This window comes from Oncorhynchus masou, chromosome 12 (genome assembly GCF_036934945.1).
Source record: "Oncorhynchus masou masou isolate Uvic2021 chromosome 12, UVic_Omas_1.1, whole genome shotgun sequence".
Classification (NCBI taxonomy): Eukaryota; Metazoa; Chordata; class Actinopteri; order Salmoniformes; family Salmonidae; genus Oncorhynchus; species Oncorhynchus masou.
Window position 1 is genome coordinate 52100225 of NC_088223.1, and position 17720 is coordinate 52117944.

General features: G+C 42.0%; 2 protein-coding genes across 5 annotated transcripts; one reads left to right on the plus strand and one right to left on the minus strand.

The window, feature by feature from the left end:
• Positions 1–1462: 1462 nt before the first annotated feature.
• On the minus strand, positions 1463–10047 carry LOC135550360 (heterogeneous nuclear ribonucleoprotein U-like protein 1). Of its 4 annotated transcripts, none has more exons than XM_064981079.1 (16): positions 9934–10047; positions 9086–9372; positions 8561–8950; positions 8250–8466; positions 7333–7406; positions 7107–7246; positions 6866–6965; positions 6623–6735; positions 6258–6524; positions 6011–6133; positions 5786–5914; positions 4233–4401; positions 3085–3342; positions 2820–2986; positions 2531–2704; positions 1463–2436 (listed from the first exon to the last, which is right to left on the minus strand). In XM_064981079.1, the coding sequence occupies exons 2-16, from the start codon at positions 9333–9335 to the stop codon at positions 2335–2337; spliced, it is 2673 nt and encodes an 890-aa protein (XP_064837151.1). In that variant the 5' UTR covers positions 9336–9372; positions 9934–10047; the 3' UTR covers positions 1463–2334. The 4 variants fall into 4 exon arrangements, with proteins under 4 accessions (XP_064837151.1, XP_064837153.1, XP_064837152.1 ...); XM_064981081.1 differs by having other exon boundaries at positions 9200–9372; positions 9922–10047; XM_064981080.1 differs by having other exon boundaries at positions 9110–9372; positions 9922–10047.
• A 2144-nt stretch (positions 10048–12191) lies between these two features.
• Positions 12192–16572, plus strand: LOC135550362 (radial spoke head protein 6 homolog A-like). Its single transcript, XM_064981082.1, has 7 exons — positions 12192–12495; positions 12581–12809; positions 12930–13232; positions 13326–13775; positions 13873–14017; positions 15387–15504; positions 15630–16572. Exons 1-7 carry the CDS (start codon positions 12401–12403, stop codon positions 15868–15870), a joined length of 1581 nt encoding a protein of 526 aa, XP_064837154.1. The 5' UTR covers positions 12192–12400; the 3' UTR covers positions 15871–16572.
• The last annotated feature ends 1148 nt before the right edge of the window (positions 16573–17720 follow it).

Sequence of the window (17720 nt, forward strand, 5' to 3'; positions counted from 1 at the left end):
TACAATCCATGTCTGCAGAGAAAGACTCACAGCGGTAATCACTGCCAAAGGTGATTCTAACATGTGGTGGGAATACTTATGTAAATTAGATATCTGTATTTAATTGAATACATTTGTTCATTTCTAAAAACATGTTTTCACTTTGTCATTATGGAGTATTCTGTGTTGATGAGTGAGAACAAGTGAAATAATTTTGAATTCAGGCTAACACAATGTGGAATAAGTCAAGAGGTAACGTTATGAGTACTTTCTGAAGGCACTGGTGTGTATATATCATTTTACTTTGCTACAGCAAATAGTGTTTTATAAGCTCATGTGGGCTGGAGATCCGTGAGAAGATGCATGACACCATAATAAAATAAATTAAATCAATCATGCAATATGGCTTCTGCTAGCTAGACTTCAGATAAATCAACATTATCTAATCAGTTTTCAATATACTCGCCCATATAGCATATTGTTCCTGTCTCTCCCCATTATATTCACAAAACCCTGAAACATGTAACTAGCTATTGCACTTACTGCGAGTAATGTTCTTATTCAGAATTTTCGCAAATGTTTTGTTGACAAAGATACGGAAACTGTAACTTCCTGTTTCCATATGTCGATAATTGAGTCAAGATGATGCACCAATGTGAATGTTAAATAAATTGTATCAAATCACCACACATGACATATGAGATATCCACTTCTGTGTATTTCTTAATTTACCCAAATTGCAATTAACTCATGTGCATTGGGGCATTTGTAATCATATTAGTTGTTGCCTGCAGTGTTGTAGGGTGTTGGGGGGGAAACGACCCCTTAATGTATTTTATGAGAACCAAAAGCAAACATTGGTAAGATTTAGATATGTACATACAGTACTGGCTATCCGGAAGCAAAAACATTTTAAAGAGAAGTGGGCAGAAATACATTTTTTGGGTTTTAGATCTGGGCAACCCCCCTACCCCTCCCCCTCCCCTCAATGGGGCAATCTGACCCCTTGAAGGTGTGTTAATCTATTTTATGTTTTACTTTGACATTTGAGTAATTGACACTTAAAATCTAAAGTCTAGGTATTTTAATTAAATAAATCAAAAATCAAAAGTAAAAATGACATTACACATCTCACTATTAATATCCTCATTATGATGGGGGTGGGGGGAATTATATCAATGTACATCAAAATTGTTTTGAGATGAGACAAATAACATTTTTTGTTAAGCAAGAGTAGTGGCAGCCAACGAAAGTGTGGAAAAAAAGTGGTTTCTGTGAGAATTACAGGAAGTTTAACCCAGTGAGGTGTTTAACCCCAAGCCACCTAATTACTTCTTTACAATGTGCCTTTAAAAACACAAACTTTTAGGTGTCCAATGTTATAACTGTGTAGTTCTTGTAATGAACCATAATTAAAATCTGGACTTTTTGTGAGCCGTACTCAAGGAAACAAGACAGAAAAAAAAGAGACAACCAAATTAAATTACATTTTGAAGTAAAAATCTTCAGATTATATTCTCAAATACAAAAAGATTACATTTTGTTTGAACACAGAACCATATGCAGATACTGTTTGACATACATTTTATACAGTTTTACAACCACTCAAACTAGTTATTGATTACAAGATTCAAAAACGACTTTAGGGACATGTTACAGAATATTTTAAATGGTGTGAAAAAATGCTGGTAAATGTGGTTTTACAATCGCTCGTGTTATAAAAAAAAAAGTCTTCAAAATGTCAGTCTTCAATTTCAATAAATATGGGCAAAATATGAATGGTTAAATCAAAACGAGAATAATAAGTCCAGACTCCACCAATTTCTTTAAAACATATGGTTCTTTGATCTAAAACTAAAAAATGTCATGTCAATAGCAAAATTTGAAAACAAAAACAATGTTGTCCAAAAATATTCCATCTCTTAAAAACACATTGAAATGTACACATGCAAATCCCAGCTACCTTTTATGAGCTCTAATAAACATTCACTGCGCAACACTAAAAACTGTCCTACAGCTGCATGTTAAGCTACACCTCTGTTGCTCATTTCAAATAGCCAACATCTAGAACAGGCAAGAAAAATAAGCTGCGTGTTACTAAAGTGTTGCAGGACCTACTGCAAACATAATGCTAACGTTGTGGCGTGGCAAGAATAAAAATCCTGTATCTAAAAAGGCAGGGAAGAAAAACTGGACCCTTGAACATTTTTGAAAATGTAAGCTATAAGAAAGTGTAGGCCAATCATTAAGGAAAAGTATGACAATGAAAAGGCAGAGGTCTAGCCTGCAGGCAGGATAAGCAATGGAATGCTGCTGAGGGAATGAGATCCGTCTCATCAACGCACTACTTTATGCCTACTGTGTGCCCTGAGAACCCTGGCTGTAGTTTCCATATTGGCTGTAGTACTGATTCCATTGGCTCTGGTTCTGGTAATACTGCTGCCACTGCTGTGCATACTGGATCGGAGAGAGCAAGACATTATCAACAGAGCTTTAGACAGGTGAACATGATATATGGGACAACCTAAGAAACTAGGTTGGCCCGACTCACCTGTTGATACTGCTGGTTGTAGGTCTGTTGCTGCTGGTTGTAGGTCTGTCCAGTGGCAACAGGAGCAGCGGAGGCGGCAGGAGTTTGGCTGTAACCTGGGTACTGGCTGTAGCTGCCGTAGTTGTAACCCTGGTTGTAGTTGCCCTGATTGTATCCCTGGTTGTATGTCTGTGGCTACAAATTAAAACATACGATGTCAGAAAGTTTGAAGGACTGGTGAAGAGTTGACAGAGGAACAAATTCCAGAGGGAGAACCACATGTAGGGAGATGACATTTAACACAGTTTACCTGTCCTTGGCTGTAACTCCCAGTGGCTCCCTTGTTATATTGTCCTTGGCGGTGCTGATTGTAGCTCACTCCAGATTGCTGGTTGCGGTTGTAGCTATGTTGTCCTCCTGCAGCACCATCACGGTTGCTCCCCCAGCGGTTCTGCTGGTAGCCTCCATGGTTATACCCTGTAAAGTGTAAAGCAAAAGCAGTTAAGTAGGCTCAATAACACGCAAAAAAAATATGTTTAAAACTAAATAAATTCCACAGAAACCTTCTACCTCACCTCCTCTGAAGTTGCCACCTTGACTCTGATAGCCTCCCCTTCCCCCTTGGGGGCCACCACGGTTGTCATGGCGCTGGTAGGGTGCACCACGACCACGGAATCCTCCTTGGCGGTTGTCGAAGCGTTTGTCTGGGGGTGGGCCGGCCTTGCGGCCCTCCTCATTGTATTGCTTTACCAGCGTGTCAGCCTCTTCTCGTTTCAGCTCGATGAAGGTCACGTCGTCGAGAAACTCACCAGCTTCTGGGAGCACAAAGTTGGCTACAGGAAGCAGAGGGGTAGGCGTTGTCAGGACGAGTATAGCGGCACCGTCGAAAGAAAGAAAATCATTATTACTATCTGATAGACAATACTAAGGAAGAGGTAGGAAGGGAAAGAGGGAAGTGGGGGAGAGTTATACCAGAATTATAGCAAAACATTACCTCAAGGGACAGGGGAGAATTTGCTCCAGTTTAGGGAGGAATTGTATTTAACGAGGCAAGTCAGTTAAGAACAAATTCTTATTTACAATGACGGCCTACAACGGCCAAACCCTAACCTGGACAGCACTGGGCCAATTGTGCGCCGCCCTATGGGACTCCCAATCATGGCCGGTAATGATACAGCCTGGAATCGAACCAGGGTCTGTAGTGCCTTAGACCGCTGCCCCACTCAGGAGACCATAGAAAAATAACAAAACTAAGGAGAGTGATGAATAGTTTTCAGTTGTAAACCACAAGCATAGCTTACGGAAGGAAGCATAGCCTGTGGGCGTATGTCCTCAGTTAGTCCTTAAGTAATAAATGTGGATTTTTTTCCACACACCTGGTACTGGAAATCGCACTGCCAATGGTTTTGTTAAAATGTTCAATTGATAATCTATTAAAAATCTCATCCTTCAAGGGTCAGAATCCAAACCACACTTGAAATGGACAATCCCCTGCACCCTGAGTTTGCAATGCTAAATAGATGAATGAGAAAGATGAAAGAAATGGTTAAAAAAAACAAGAGAATGATAGATGATAAAGGGGGAAATAGTGGGAATAGCTCTTTGAAGGGGGGCGGGGGACGGGTGGGATCTTCCAAGTTTCGATAAAACAAAAAAACAAAAAACATAGGAAATGCATTGTCTTTGTGTGGTTTTTAATTTTTGTTATCCATGGAATTCCTACCTTTCATTTCTAATACAGCATGATCGGGCACATCCTTCCCTTCCTCATCAGTTCGCTTTAACGTTCGCTCTTTTAAATCCTCGTCCGTGGGACATATTACAATAGCCTTGCGTTGAAAACCTTCAAAAGGACGCATTTTTCGTCTCTGGGCTGATCCATATACATTTGTCTAGCAAAGTTGACAAGAAAAAAGTAGAAGCTGTTTATTATTGTTCACTTGTCTGCTTTTGTTATGGCTTTGCGTTCCATAGGAGGGAAATTGGATTCCTGCAACGATGAAAGTGAGAGTTCCCCCCCATACTGTTCTGGAACTACATATGGTTCTCTCACAACCCAACAACTTACTTTTGTGTCTGGAATACATTTCCTGGGTGAAAGAACTTTGGGGACCCATGTTAGCCATCTATTGGCTAAATTCTTGCAAGTTCTCAACTGGTCAACGTTTCCAATGAAAAGTTGAGAGCGTTAGCAACTTAAGGCCAGATTCTACATTACAAAATAAGTTGCGTTTAAAAAAAATTATGTTACAAAAATATGCTGCATCCTTTAATATATTTTTGCCATGTTTACAACGCACCCTTACAAGGTTGAGCAAATAGATGAATGTGCCCATTAATCCCTTCTGCCACACAGCACACATTCACTTCCAATATAATTAACAGTAGAAAAACTAAATCTGTAAAATCAATTGAATTGTCTCCAGGTAAACCCTTAAGGACAATCAATGAACTATTTTTCTAACTATTCTCTATGTGGCAGGTATTTGCTACGCCACTGCTCTGATAATGACCTCTAAAAAAAAAAGATCAACAAATAATTTATCATTTTTAAAAGTTGGGTAATATTTCACCTACAATAACAGGGTCCCCATTTACTTACCAGAACTTACCTTTTTGTCAATAGCCCAACTGTCTCATGACAATAACAACAGACAACACCTACCTGTCAATACTCACACTGTGGCACCCATTAGAACGTCCAGGACCTCACCTACCTTGAGTAACTTGAGCAAACGGCCTGAAAATTCAAACATGTTAGTTCACTTACCTTAAGGTTTTATTTATTTAACATACAACATTTAAAAAAAGTTCCATATGCTGTCTGTATGTATAAATCAACTATCATACATCAGAGGTGATGAGAGTTTAAACGTGAACTAATCTTACAGTTAACGAACAACAGAAGGTGTATTTCTTACTCACCACCCGGCAGTGTTTACTTGTTTTTCAACATCTTATTATAGACATGGACTATTTGTACAGCTTATAGCTCTTTAAGAACAGAACATAGGGAGGATATTCAAAAAATATTGAGTAAAAACATACAATTGCAACACCGCTTTCATTTAAGCAAAACAGAAAGAATGTTTTCAGCAGCATGTTCAGGGTGATAACTTCCAGGAGTTCAGATGTTGATCGAGGCCTCTACACTAGAGAGACCGCATCACAGAGTGCATTAATGGACATGTGCATCAGTGAACAACAGTGGGCAGGGTTAGGAAGGAGGGAGGGTGAGCACAAAAACATAGTATGGGATGAGAAATCAGACAGTACCTGATCCAGGATGTAGTTACGCTTCTTGCGGGCAGCGATCTGGATCAGCCTGTTCAGACACTGTGTGGCCTGCTGAATCAGGACATCCCACCGACCAGAATAGTTCTTCTGACGCCGCAGCCCCATCACCTGAGGGTGGAGTTTTTCCTTACGTTAGAGGGGAACTTGACACTAAAAAAGACCAAGACTAAAGGATTCTGTGTTCAAACAAAGATAACAACTGACCTTCATCTTCTCCATTATGGCGTTGGTGCCCAGGATGTTGTATTTCTTTGCAGGGTGCTCCTCCGCGTGCTTCAAGGCCCAAGTGGTTTTCCCAGACGCAGGCAGACCAACCATCATCAATAGCTGAGGTAAAACAAGAGGGTCAAACATGCAATTGGTCATGGCACCTCACAGCTACTGATGACAGAAACAATCTAGTCTTAACGAATAAATAAAAAATTTATGATCCAACATGGCTGGCAGTCACCTCACAGTCAGCCTTGGAGGCAGGCCCAACAGTCCCCCGCATCCTGTTCTCCAGAGGGACGTTCTGAATGAAGGTGTATCCCTCAGGCAGGGGGAAGAAGGGCTCCTCTTTCTGGCCAAAGTTGAATTCAATGGCACAGTTCTTCACAAGAACGTGGGGAAAGAGTGGCCGCTCGGCCAGCTCCTCACGTGACACACGGAAGGCCACATCTAGCCATTTGCCGTTCTTTGAGAAGGCCATCTCCACTTCCTCACCGCTATCGAAGTTCTGAACAAGACATGGAGAGGAAAACAGCTTATTGAGTACTCAGCTTCTATGAGTCAGATGAATATAAGTGAATCTTCTGCACCATCACAAATACTTACAATGTAGCACCCAAGGACATCGTTTTCACCAAACTTTTCCCCGTAATCCTCAAATTTACACTTGGAAGATTTTTTGCCAGTTCCTCCATAGCCATAAGAGAACGGTTCTTCACCTGTAATAAGCAGTAAAAACAGGTGTTTGTGTGTTGTTTCAAATCACATGAAATATTGATAGTAACAATGACATAATCCCAAGTGTTCCAGCTCAAGTACAGAAGCGTTTAAAAAAAAAAAAAAACTGACCGAGTTGTGTGTTGCAGGTGTCCAGAGACCAGCCAATGCGCACTACATGAGGATCAGGCTCACTGCTGGGAAGGTGCTTCACAGAGATCTCCTCGTTTATCTGGGCAAGAAAAACATGCACCAAATTATTATTCAGAAAAATCGAATGAGACTTGACAGCAAAAAAAATATTAAAAAGGAATATTCCATCTGCAAAGCACCTAAGTGAAATGCAACTTCATTTAAAAAGGAAATACTCTACCTTCATTTCAAAGCAGACACGCCCTTTGTTGACGCCATAGGAAGCCCGTGCACCTGACCACAGGTATGCAAAACCTTCAATGGTCAGCGGGTATCCACTATACCGGTCACGTGATACCTTGAAGTGCAGATCGCAATTATCTGCAAAAAACAAAACCTCGTCAAGTCAATAATAAACCATTTAAACAAATCCCACTACAATCCCGAAACATAGTACTTTCACTCACAAGTATCAATGGCCACAAGAGTGTCATCAAAATCTTCTTCTTCTTCCTCTGCTGGAGGCTGGGGAGAACGTCCCCTGTGTGACGGGAGTGTGGAGCATAAGCTAGAGGTGTAGTTCTACAGAATGTTTTCAAGACACTATAGTGAAGTAGTTTTCAAACTAGCGATGTGCACAGTTATTGGAATATCCGAAACGGGCGTTAGTATTGGAATATTGTGTGACAAAACATTTTATGGACTTGTTTTAACACTGGAAATGCTTATTCTAAATTAAATTATAATATCCATGTGATACATGTCATACAAGTATCCTACCATGACATTTCAAATGTTTTATTTTATAAAACAAAAAATACTGATAGCCTTCACGTTGGTAGCTTGTTGTTTACGTTGGCCAATCAAAGCGGCTCAATGTGTAGCAAGAGTAGTGAGAGTTCACTATGGAAACGGAATAAAAAGGACTGAATTAAAAGTTAGCGAAATTAGAAGGAGTAGGCTACAACGAGCAACCAACAGGTAGGCTGTTTTATCCGAATGGGGTTGGGGAGAAATCACTAAATGTGGCCTCAACTAGCTATACAGTGTAGCTAGCCTCTCTAGGCTACTCCAGTCAAGACAGACACTGTTATATGGGATGATAAATAACATTGTGGCTGCTACAAGTTAAGTAGTCTTGGCTATACTCAAGTAGAGGCTCTCTATGCCTCCATCTGCTCGCTCCAATCTCACAGGCACCTCCGCAGATGCAGCAATAGGGCACCAGCCTTTCCCCTCGCACAGCAATTTTTTTTTAAACAACACATACATTTCAAATATCCGGATATCCAACAAACATTCATGATACTATTCGAATAGCGAAATTATTTTAAACCCCCATCCCTATTTCAAACTTGTTCCACTTAGAAACATTTTAACACACCTTTTTTCCTCCCGATGTTCATAGTATCCATAGCCACGGCCTTCATCGTATGGCCTCTTACGGTTGTGTCGGTTATCCTCCGTTTTGGCCTGGGTCGCCTGCTCAGCCTCCCATTCATTGGCTGGCTCTGGATGATGAGCCCTTGGCTGCTGGGGCTCCTTCTCTTCCTTCAACTGCTCCTGCTCCTTTTTCAACTCTGCTTTCATCACAAACTCCTCTGCACCAATGAGGTCAATGTGGGTCAATAATTACTGCTTGAGCAACAGTGTGAATTGAGAGAATATACTAAGCATGAACAAGTTATTACTGACCTGGCTTAATTTCAGGCATCTCCACAGGCTCAATTGATTCCGTCTCCAGTGGCTCTTTTTGCACAGGCTTTGGTTGCACAGGTTCTGGTTGCACAGGTTCTGGTTGCACAGGTTCTGGTTGCACAGGTTCCTCCATCTCCGGTTCCAGCACCTGTGGCTCTGGCTCTTGTCTTTTGTCTGACTCATACGCCTGCGGAATCTGTGGCTCCATCACATCTTCTGTGAAATCGACCATCCCAGATCCCATTGCAGGGACTTGAGCATACATCTGCACCCCATCCCGGATGTCTTCTTCACCCTGTTCGTTATCACCATTCGCCTCATCAGCCTGCGGGACAAACTGTACTTCCTTGTCCTTAATATATTTTTCTTCTTCCCCATCAACTTTAACTAAAAAAGAAAACATTGTCAGTATCACAAGCTGCTTGTTTTACATATTTGGAGTAGCACAGCAGTTTCATCTGCAAACAATCTGTGAACAGTGGCCGTGGCTGTATTGGTGCAATCTTACAACGGTCTACATACACTTTGAACCCCCAATATTTGTACCGTCATCATCATCTCCAGCGTCTCCGCCAATATCGTTTTGCTGATCCCCCTCCTCCCCAACATCGGCAATCGGTGGCCCTTCCCCTTCACCTGCAGCCTCGGCCTCAAGTGCTGACTGCAACCTTATGACGAGATCCGCCTTCAGCCCACGAGTATCTAGGCCTCGCAGCTGAAGCTCCTCCTTCAGCTCGTTGACTTTGAGCTTCTTCACATTGATTCCACTCATTTTTCATGCAACTTCTTCAGTGATCAGAAATTCCAATCTATACGAAATTAATGCACAGGCAAGGAATTCAGTTTAGAAATGTACTTAACCGCCTAGTAGTGGTAACGTTAGCTAACTAGCTATTTACTGTAGTTAGTTACACATTATTGCTCCACCTGAGCTAGCTAGCTCGCTATTTCGTTGCATTACAAGACCATGCATGGACATCGCTCGCGTAGCAAAAACATACAATACACTGCGAAACAACGCACGGGTCAAAATCCAACAGTTTTCTTAAAGTTAGCGGGTAGATTTCTACTGGAGAACCAGTTTAGGTCTGACGTCACACAAACATAACTAGCTTTATACAATAATGTTTGTTTATTGAACCTTTATTTAAATTATGCAAGTCAGTTGAGAACACATTCTTATTTACATTGACGGCCTAACCCGTACTACCCTGGGCCAATTCTCCGCCGCCCTATCACGATCGGTTGTGATACAGCCTGGAATCGAACCAGGGTCTGTAGTGCCTTAGACCGCTGCTTCACTCGAGAGCCCATAGATAGTATAGTGTAGCTAGGTCATGTGAATTTACATTACTAACCTCTTTCCTCACCCCTATAATGTCCTTGCTAGAGATTCATGCAGCGACCAACTCAACTAAAACAAAATGGACGACTCTGTCGCTAACGAAGCTGTAAACATCTTTGCGCTGTTTGTCTGTTTCTTATTCTTTAAGTTTTTATTGGCGAATCGCTACCAACTGACAGCTGCATACATCGCCACCTACTGTCCTGGAGTGTGAGACCGGTCACGACCTATCTATGCCTCCATATTCTCTTAACTAACCATCATCTGCACATAAGGCCCCCCCTGTCCGATATCCAGAAAGAGATCATCAATCATCAACATGACTAAGATAGGACTAATAGCACCAACCTGTGTAGTTCCATTTTCCAACTCATATTCTCTTGATAACTCCGATCCCACCCTGACCTGGAAGGTTCGGTCAAACAAGAAATCCATAATCCAGGTGTACATTCTCCCTATAATACCCATTCCATTCAATTTAATCAGTAGACCTTTCCGCCACATTGTATCATATGCTTTTTCAATGGCAAAATATACTAAAGTGGATTTAACAAGTGACATCAATAATAGATCATAGCTTTCACCTGGATTCACCTGGTCAGTTTTTATCATAAAAAGAGCAGGTGTCACACTCAGTGAACATGTACAAAACATTTCTTTCCATGACACAGACTGACCAGGTAAACCCAGGTGAAAGATATAATTCCTTATCGATGTCGCCGGTTGAATCCACTTTAATCAGTGTAGTTGAAGCGGAGGCGACAGGTTAAAGAAGGATTTTTAAGCCAAATTCATAACATATAATACATATAATATAATACATATAATCCGTAACATATCATACGAAATGGGTGATGGACATCACAAATGAATACATAACATATGAAACGTTACATATCATACTAAAATGCATCAGATTTACGTACAGAATAATACGAATCCAGGTTGATTGAAATCAACCATCCCATATCCCATTGCAGGGACTTGACCATACATCTGCGCCCCATCTGGGCCACACCCCATCCGGTACAACAAGAACCTTTTCCACCACCGCTGAAAGAGCCAGAGCCACCAGTCCAGCATGTTGTGCCAAATACAAAAAAGGAAGAGGAGCCCATGGAGGAGCTGCCCCCGCTAGACAAAAGGAAACTGCAGACATAATTGTTTACAGGTAAGCCTATAGTTGTTTGTCTCTGGTACAGTGGTTGGTTATATTCATGTGAACGTTTTGAAAAGGTATAGATTTAATGACACAACTGGTATCTTGCAACCGATAACGAGCAGAATCATCTACAGTCACTCTGGGTATCCCCTCAAAATGACACTCATAACAGCCATGCTGAATTATTATTAGATATACTGTAGATAGATGGTATATAATATAACTCAATTATGTTTCTACCAGGTGGATTGGCCAGTAGTGGAAAAGAACTCCACTCCGGACCCTATAGAGACAGTGGGAGCCAATGAAGGAGACACCTACCGAACCTTCAGATGTCAATGGCCAATTAAAAGTGGTCATCGAAAGACAGTACCACAGAACCTGAGACTGGCACAGGAAATGCTAAATTATGCTCTATCTGCGGAAGGGCGTAAAGAAAGAATATTATAAACTGAGGATGAACAGTTGCAAAATTGTGACTGGACCTCTAGACTTGTACTGGCTCTTAACACCATGAACCTATTGAAAGTAGACACTGATTCTTGTTCATCCCAAAATATCTATGTTATGTGTCCTTAGTTTTGTATTTGACGAAATTGCCTAATGCACTGGGGCAATCTAGTAGGGAAAATATTTACTAAAATGTAATAGATTTTTGTTTTGAAAGTCCTTAATAGAAAATCTCTGTCATGAGAAAAAAAGAAAACAGCTTTTTGTTTGTTATATTTGTCCCATGTCTTTTCATTGTGGCCAATTTGAAATAAACAACGTACATCCTATGCATATACTGATCACCTCTCTGTCAAAGGTGGACGGTGAATTCAACCGTTATTTAAGGTTTTTGATTGAGAATGCATGCAAGTCACTTAACTTTTCAAGACTGTTTTAGGAGGGAAAGGCTATACAGACACACCTGACCTGCAAACTGACATTTAACTTCAGAATTGGTTAGGGTCAGGGTTAAGGATTTAGTGGGGGTCAGCTAAGGATCCGTTTTGGAGGTTTGCAGGTCAGCAGTGCCAGGGGTGATGGATGTGCTGCCGCTTGATGGACGTTCTATGCATAGCAAAGTACCACGAGCACAGCAACAGTATTGTTTACCCTAGCAACGGGCTGCTCGCTGTGTTTTTTTTTACTGGTGAAGAACAAGAACTCGGATAGCTCGCATCCCCCCGATGGCTATCTTTTGAGATTTTGGACGTTTTAACGTTTGGGAAAAGTGTTGATAAACAACCTTAACTTAACCACGATAGTGGTGCGTATTGGGTGTTAGCAATCTGTTTTCACCAAAGGACCGTTTTTCTGTTGAGTTGTTAGGAACGCAAGAAAAATGGCAGAGGGAGCACTGAACAACCAAAGGGAGCACATAGCGATCTGCTTCAAGGCCTTTATGCTCAAGAATAGTACAAAAAGCAACCTCAACCTGTGAGTATTTATATGATTGCCATAGTGGATAGTGAAGGTGGCGTGCTAGTTAAGTGAGTATGACACTGTTCTCCAACCTTTCCAGCTATGACCATCTTTCACGATTACTGATCAAGGTGATGGATGAGCGTCCAGAAAATGTGGTTGACATAATTGAAGACATGAGCCGTGAGGTGAAGCAGGAATTTCTGCAGGACAAGCAGAGCACCTTGAGAGACATGCCACTGGCAACGGCTGCACAGCTCCTGGCTGAGCAGCAGAGGTTACTGTTTTCACGGAGAGGGGGTGATGATGGAGAACCAGAGGAGGAACTGGTAAGAGAAGAAATGACCCAGGTCCTTGCACATTCACTTTACCAAGACTGATTTGGGGAATGAATGAGCAAGTTGTATAGTGTAATCAATAATTATTTCAACGTGTCTGTGTCTCATTAGGTAGAAACACCGCTTCCCAATGTGAGTGAGCTTGGCTTCTTCCTCGAGCAGGCTGGAGTGGGACTGGGTAGAGAGGAGATGCTGATGGTCTTCCTGGCACTCAAGCAGCTGGTGGATTCCCAACCGCTAGTGCGCTGCCGACTTTGGGGCAAAATCCTGGGCACAGAGGGCAACTATCTTGTTGCTGAGTGCGAGTATAGAGAGGGGGAGGAGGAGGAAGAGGGTAATGAGGAAACAGTGGAAGATGAGGAAAGAGATGGAGAACCTCGGGATGATGATGAGGAAGCTGATGTGGTGGAAGTGGTGAGTTACTGAAAAAATGACTGTCTTACAGTATGTTGCTTTCATATTACGTTTCTTCTTGTATGAAAAGTTTATGATGACTTTGCATTTTAGATGGATACGCTCCCAAGATCCACCTTCAAGCCCCCGCCTGTGGTGCCAAAGGAGGACAATCGCACAGGTGTGAACAAGTTTACTTACTTTGTGTGCAGAGAGCCTGGCCTTCCCTGGGCGAAGCTGCCCACTGTCACTCCCACCCAGATCACAGCCGCACGCCACATCCGCAAATTCTTCACAGGGAGACTGGATGCCCCCATCATCAGCTATCCTCCTTTTCCTGGCAATGAGGCCAACTATTTGCGAGCCCAAATTGCTCGCATCTCTGCCGGCACACAGGTCAGTCCCCTCGGGTTCTACCAGTTTGCAGAGGAGGAAGGTGAGGAGGAAGAGGAGGGAGCCCGAGACAGCTTTGAAGAGAATTCTGACTTTGAGGGAATTCCTGTTCCTGAAATGGCAGAATCTCTTTCCACCTGGGTGCATCATGTCCAGCACATCCTTCAACAGGTAACACTCAAACAAATTCCTTTTCTAATGTGATTCTGATAAGCCATTTTTAACCCATTTTTTTGTGCCCTGACAATTATCACATGGCCACTCCTAGGGTCGCTGTGTGTGGGTGAACCTGGCTGACAAGCCTGAGGATGACTTTGAGGAGGAAGGAGATGAAGAGGAGAAGGAGGAGGAGCCTGATGAGCCTGATCCAGAGGTGGGGCCTCCCCTCCTCACTCCACTCTCTGAGGATGCAGGTCAGTATATTCCAGAGGAGAACAACTGCCCCCTCTCATTGAAGCCATGGAAGTTAAAGTCCGACCGCGTTTTTTGTTTGCACAAAACAGGACCCCTATTATAGTGAATGGAAATATGTCAATCTTCGTGTAAATAAATACAACATTTGAAGACAATCATGGTACCAATAATTGCTTCTAATACACCAGATGTATGTACTTGAAGCGATTATTTTAAAATCACACAGAGAAGGAGTTATAATGGAATTTAGTTGCTCATGGCAGCCTGCAGTACCCCGGTTTGGTCTTCAACTTGAGGTAATCAATGAGAGGTGGCAGCACTGAGCTAGCCTGCAACGCCACTTCCTGGAGTAGCTTCAAACAGAAGCGACAATAAGCAAAGACAGTAGGGTATGAAGATAGGCTTAAACTGCTTCTCCAATAGAAATCCCTGATCAAACTTGTAGCAAGAAACAAATTAAAGGCACTCATTTTTGATGAAAATAAAAATGTGTCAGCGTTTCACTTTCACAAGGTTGGAGTAATAACATGTTGAAATGCATATGACATTGGCTCAAATCGAGGTTGTGCCTTTAGATTTAGAGAAAATTCACAACTAAGGAAGAATTTTTCACTTCTCTCATTGACCTCTGAAACACCAAACCCTGGTCTGATAAGTCTGCTTCGACAAGCATTCCCAGAAGTCTGGCAATGTTTTGTCTTTGGGTTTAGAAACTCTGCTATAAGGACACAGCTGACGCTTACACCGACTCCATGGTTTGGGGGTGCTGTCGGGAAATATCTGCCAACGGCCGAGGGAGGGGGGATTGAGGAAAAATAATGACCTGCTCATTAGTCACCAGGAATAATAAAGACCTAGTTCACTGATTTAGCTGAAAAAACACGACGGCCGGAGTAATAAAGGCATAGTTAGATTTTTTTAAATGATATATAGTTTTGGCATTACGATTTGTCAGGGGATGCTGCAGCACCCTCAGGACCCCTACTTCCCGCGGCTATGACCGACTAGACGAAACCTTAACCTTAACCAAACCCTTAACCCAGACCCTAACCTAATTTTGATCAATTCTGACATTTTATATCAGTTTGGGCGTCAGGCGTATCCTTATAGCCTTTTTCAGCTCAAACTGCGCATTTGATGTCTCCATGAGATGCCATCTTAACCAACTTCATTTGGCTTCAATGCGCTATTGAGACTTCACATAGGAATAAATGGTGTCACGTGAGCGATGGATTTGTCCATTCATATATAATCATTGGTCTATTCTCAGTCTGTTGGTTGGCCTACATTTTCACTCCATGCTGGTGGCATGTCTATTATGATTATGTGTTAAACTCCTTTCAACTGCATGATGTGTATGCATTTCAGAGACTACCAACACCCCTCCCTGGAGCTCCAAGATGTCCTCCACCCTCATCTCTCAGTTTGCTATTGCAGTGCTACGCTCAAACCTCTGGCCGGGAGCTTATACTTATGCCAGTGGAAAGTAAGATTGAGTGTCATTTATTTATTTGTAGAACTTTGTAGGGGTAACGTATTATATATTATAACTGTGGGATACAGACAATATCCCCAATCGAATAAATATGTTTTTTTTGTTTACTAAATTAGGAAGTTTGAGAACATCTACATTGGTTGGGGCCTGAAATTTGCAGGGGAAGGGTACATCCCAACTGTTCCAGCAATGCCCCAGAGAGAATACCCCAGTGGGCCAGAGATCACAGAGTCCCTGGACCCCAGTCTGGAGGAAGAGCAAGCCCTGAAAGCAACCCTGGAGGAGCAGAGGGCTGCCCAAGAAGAGACAGAGGCCTTGGGTGAAGATGAAGAGGAGGAGGAAGAAGAGGATGATTAAAGATGACTTTGTAGTTAACAAACACTACATTACAAAATAGGCAACATTTACTGTTGACTAAAGCCCGAGGTCTCTGTTCAATCCGCGTCGCAAAGTTCAGCTTTACAGGGTGATTGAAATTTAAAGGCAATGTTCCGGCTTTAGCTGAGACGGCATTCATGGTAAACACCGCGTATGTCGGCTCAAAATTACCTTTACATTTCTACTGCGGAATCTGTAACGCTTCAGCGATAGATTAAATAGAGCCCCTAATTTATTAAGAACAAATAAAACAATTCGTACAGCAATGTCCACTGAGAGAACAATGCTTGTACATGTTTTTTTTTCATTAGTCATTTTTTAAAGATTATACATACAAACAGGTAGAGAGCAAAACACACACTGATCCCTTACCAAATCCAACCCACCCTCACCCACCACGATCCAACAGTGTCCCACCCCAATACCAGGTTTTAATGAAACAATGTTTGTGCATTTAATTGACATACTTTTTTAGACATCAGACCGTAGTCAGATGTGTTGGCAAGGCAGACTTCACTGTTTATTACTTTCCACATGAAGCAGGCAAGTAACTGAATGCCTCAGTAATTGCTCCTGTCCTTAATTGGCCATGTCAGAACATGTGGGGTGAGCCTTCAATAAGTATATACAGTACCAGTCAAACGTTTGCACACACCTACTCATTCCAGGGTTTTTCTTTATTTTTTTTGCTATTTTCTACATTGTAGAATAATAGTGAAGACATCAAAACTATGAAATAACACATACGAAATCATGTAGTAACCCAAAAAGTGTTAAAACAAATCAAAACATGTTTTATATTTGAGATTCTTCAAATAGTCACCCTTTGCCTTGATGATAGCTTTGCACACTCGTTGCATTCTCTCAACCAGATTCATGGGGTAGTCATCTGGAATGCATTTCAATTAACAGGTGTGCCTTGTTGAAAGTTAATTTGTGGAATGTCTTTCCTTAATGCATTTGAGTCAATCAGTTGTGTTGTGACAAGGTAGGGGTGGTATACAGAAGATAGCACTATTTGGTAAAATACCAAATCCACATTATGGGAAGAACAAATAAGCAAAGAGAAATGACAGTCCATCATTCAGGAAATGACAGTCCAGCAATCAGGAAAACTTCAAGAACTTTGAAAGTTTCTTCAAGTGCAGTCGCAAAAACCATCAAGCGCTGTGATGAAACCGGCTCTCATCAGGACCGCCACAGGAAAGGAAGACCCAGAGTTACCTCTGCTGCAGAGGATAAGTTCATTCGAGTTACCAGCCTCCGAAATTGCAGCCCAAATAAATGCTTAAGAGTTCAAGTAACAGACACATTTCAACATCAACTGTTCAGAGGAGACTGCGTGAATCAGGCCTTTATGGTTGAATTTCTGCAAAGAAACCACTATTGAAGGACACCAATAAGAAGAAGAGACTTGCTTGGGCCAAGAAACACGAGCAATGGACATTAGACCGGTGGAAATCTGTCCTTTGGTCTGATGAGTCTAACTAGCATGGCTGCCACAGCATTCTGCAGCGATACGCCATCCCATCTTGTTTGCGCTTAATGGGACTATCATTTTTTTTTAAACAGGACAATGACTATTTGACCAAGGAGAGTGCTGGAGTGCTGCATCAGATGACCTGGCCTCCACAATCACCCGACCTCAACCCAATTGAAATGGTTTGGGATGAGTTGGACCGTAGAGTGAAGGAAAAGCAGCCAACAAGTGCTCAGCATATGTGGGAACTCCTTCAAGACTGTTGGGAAAGCATTCCAGGTGAAGCTGGCTGAGAGAATGCCAAGAGTGCAAAGCTGTCATCAGGGCATAGGGTGGCTATTTTGAACAC

Coding starts and splice junctions, on each gene's coding strand:
- LOC135550360 (XM_064981079.1), bottom strand. CDS start 9,335: ATGAGTGGAATCAATGTGAAGAAGCTCAAAGTCAACGAGCTGAAGGAG. Junction 6,966..7,106: donor GTGTCTGCTTTGAAATGAAG/GTAGAGTATTTC, acceptor TTTCTTGCCCAG/ATAAACGAGGAGATCTCTGT. Junction 4,402..5,785: donor GTAACTACATCCTGGATCAG/GTACTGTCTGAT, acceptor CAACTTTGCTAG/ACAAATGTATATGGATCAGC.
- LOC135550362 (XM_064981082.1), top strand. CDS start 12,401: ATGGCAGAGGGAGCACTGAACAACCAAAGGGAGCACATAGCGATCTGC. Junction 12,496..12,580: donor ACAAAAAGCAACCTCAACCT/GTGAGTATTTAT, acceptor CAACCTTTCCAG/CTATGACCATCTTTCACGAT. Junction 13,233..13,325: donor AAGCTGATGTGGTGGAAGTG/GTGAGTTACTGA, acceptor TTTGCATTTTAG/ATGGATACGCTCCCAAGATC.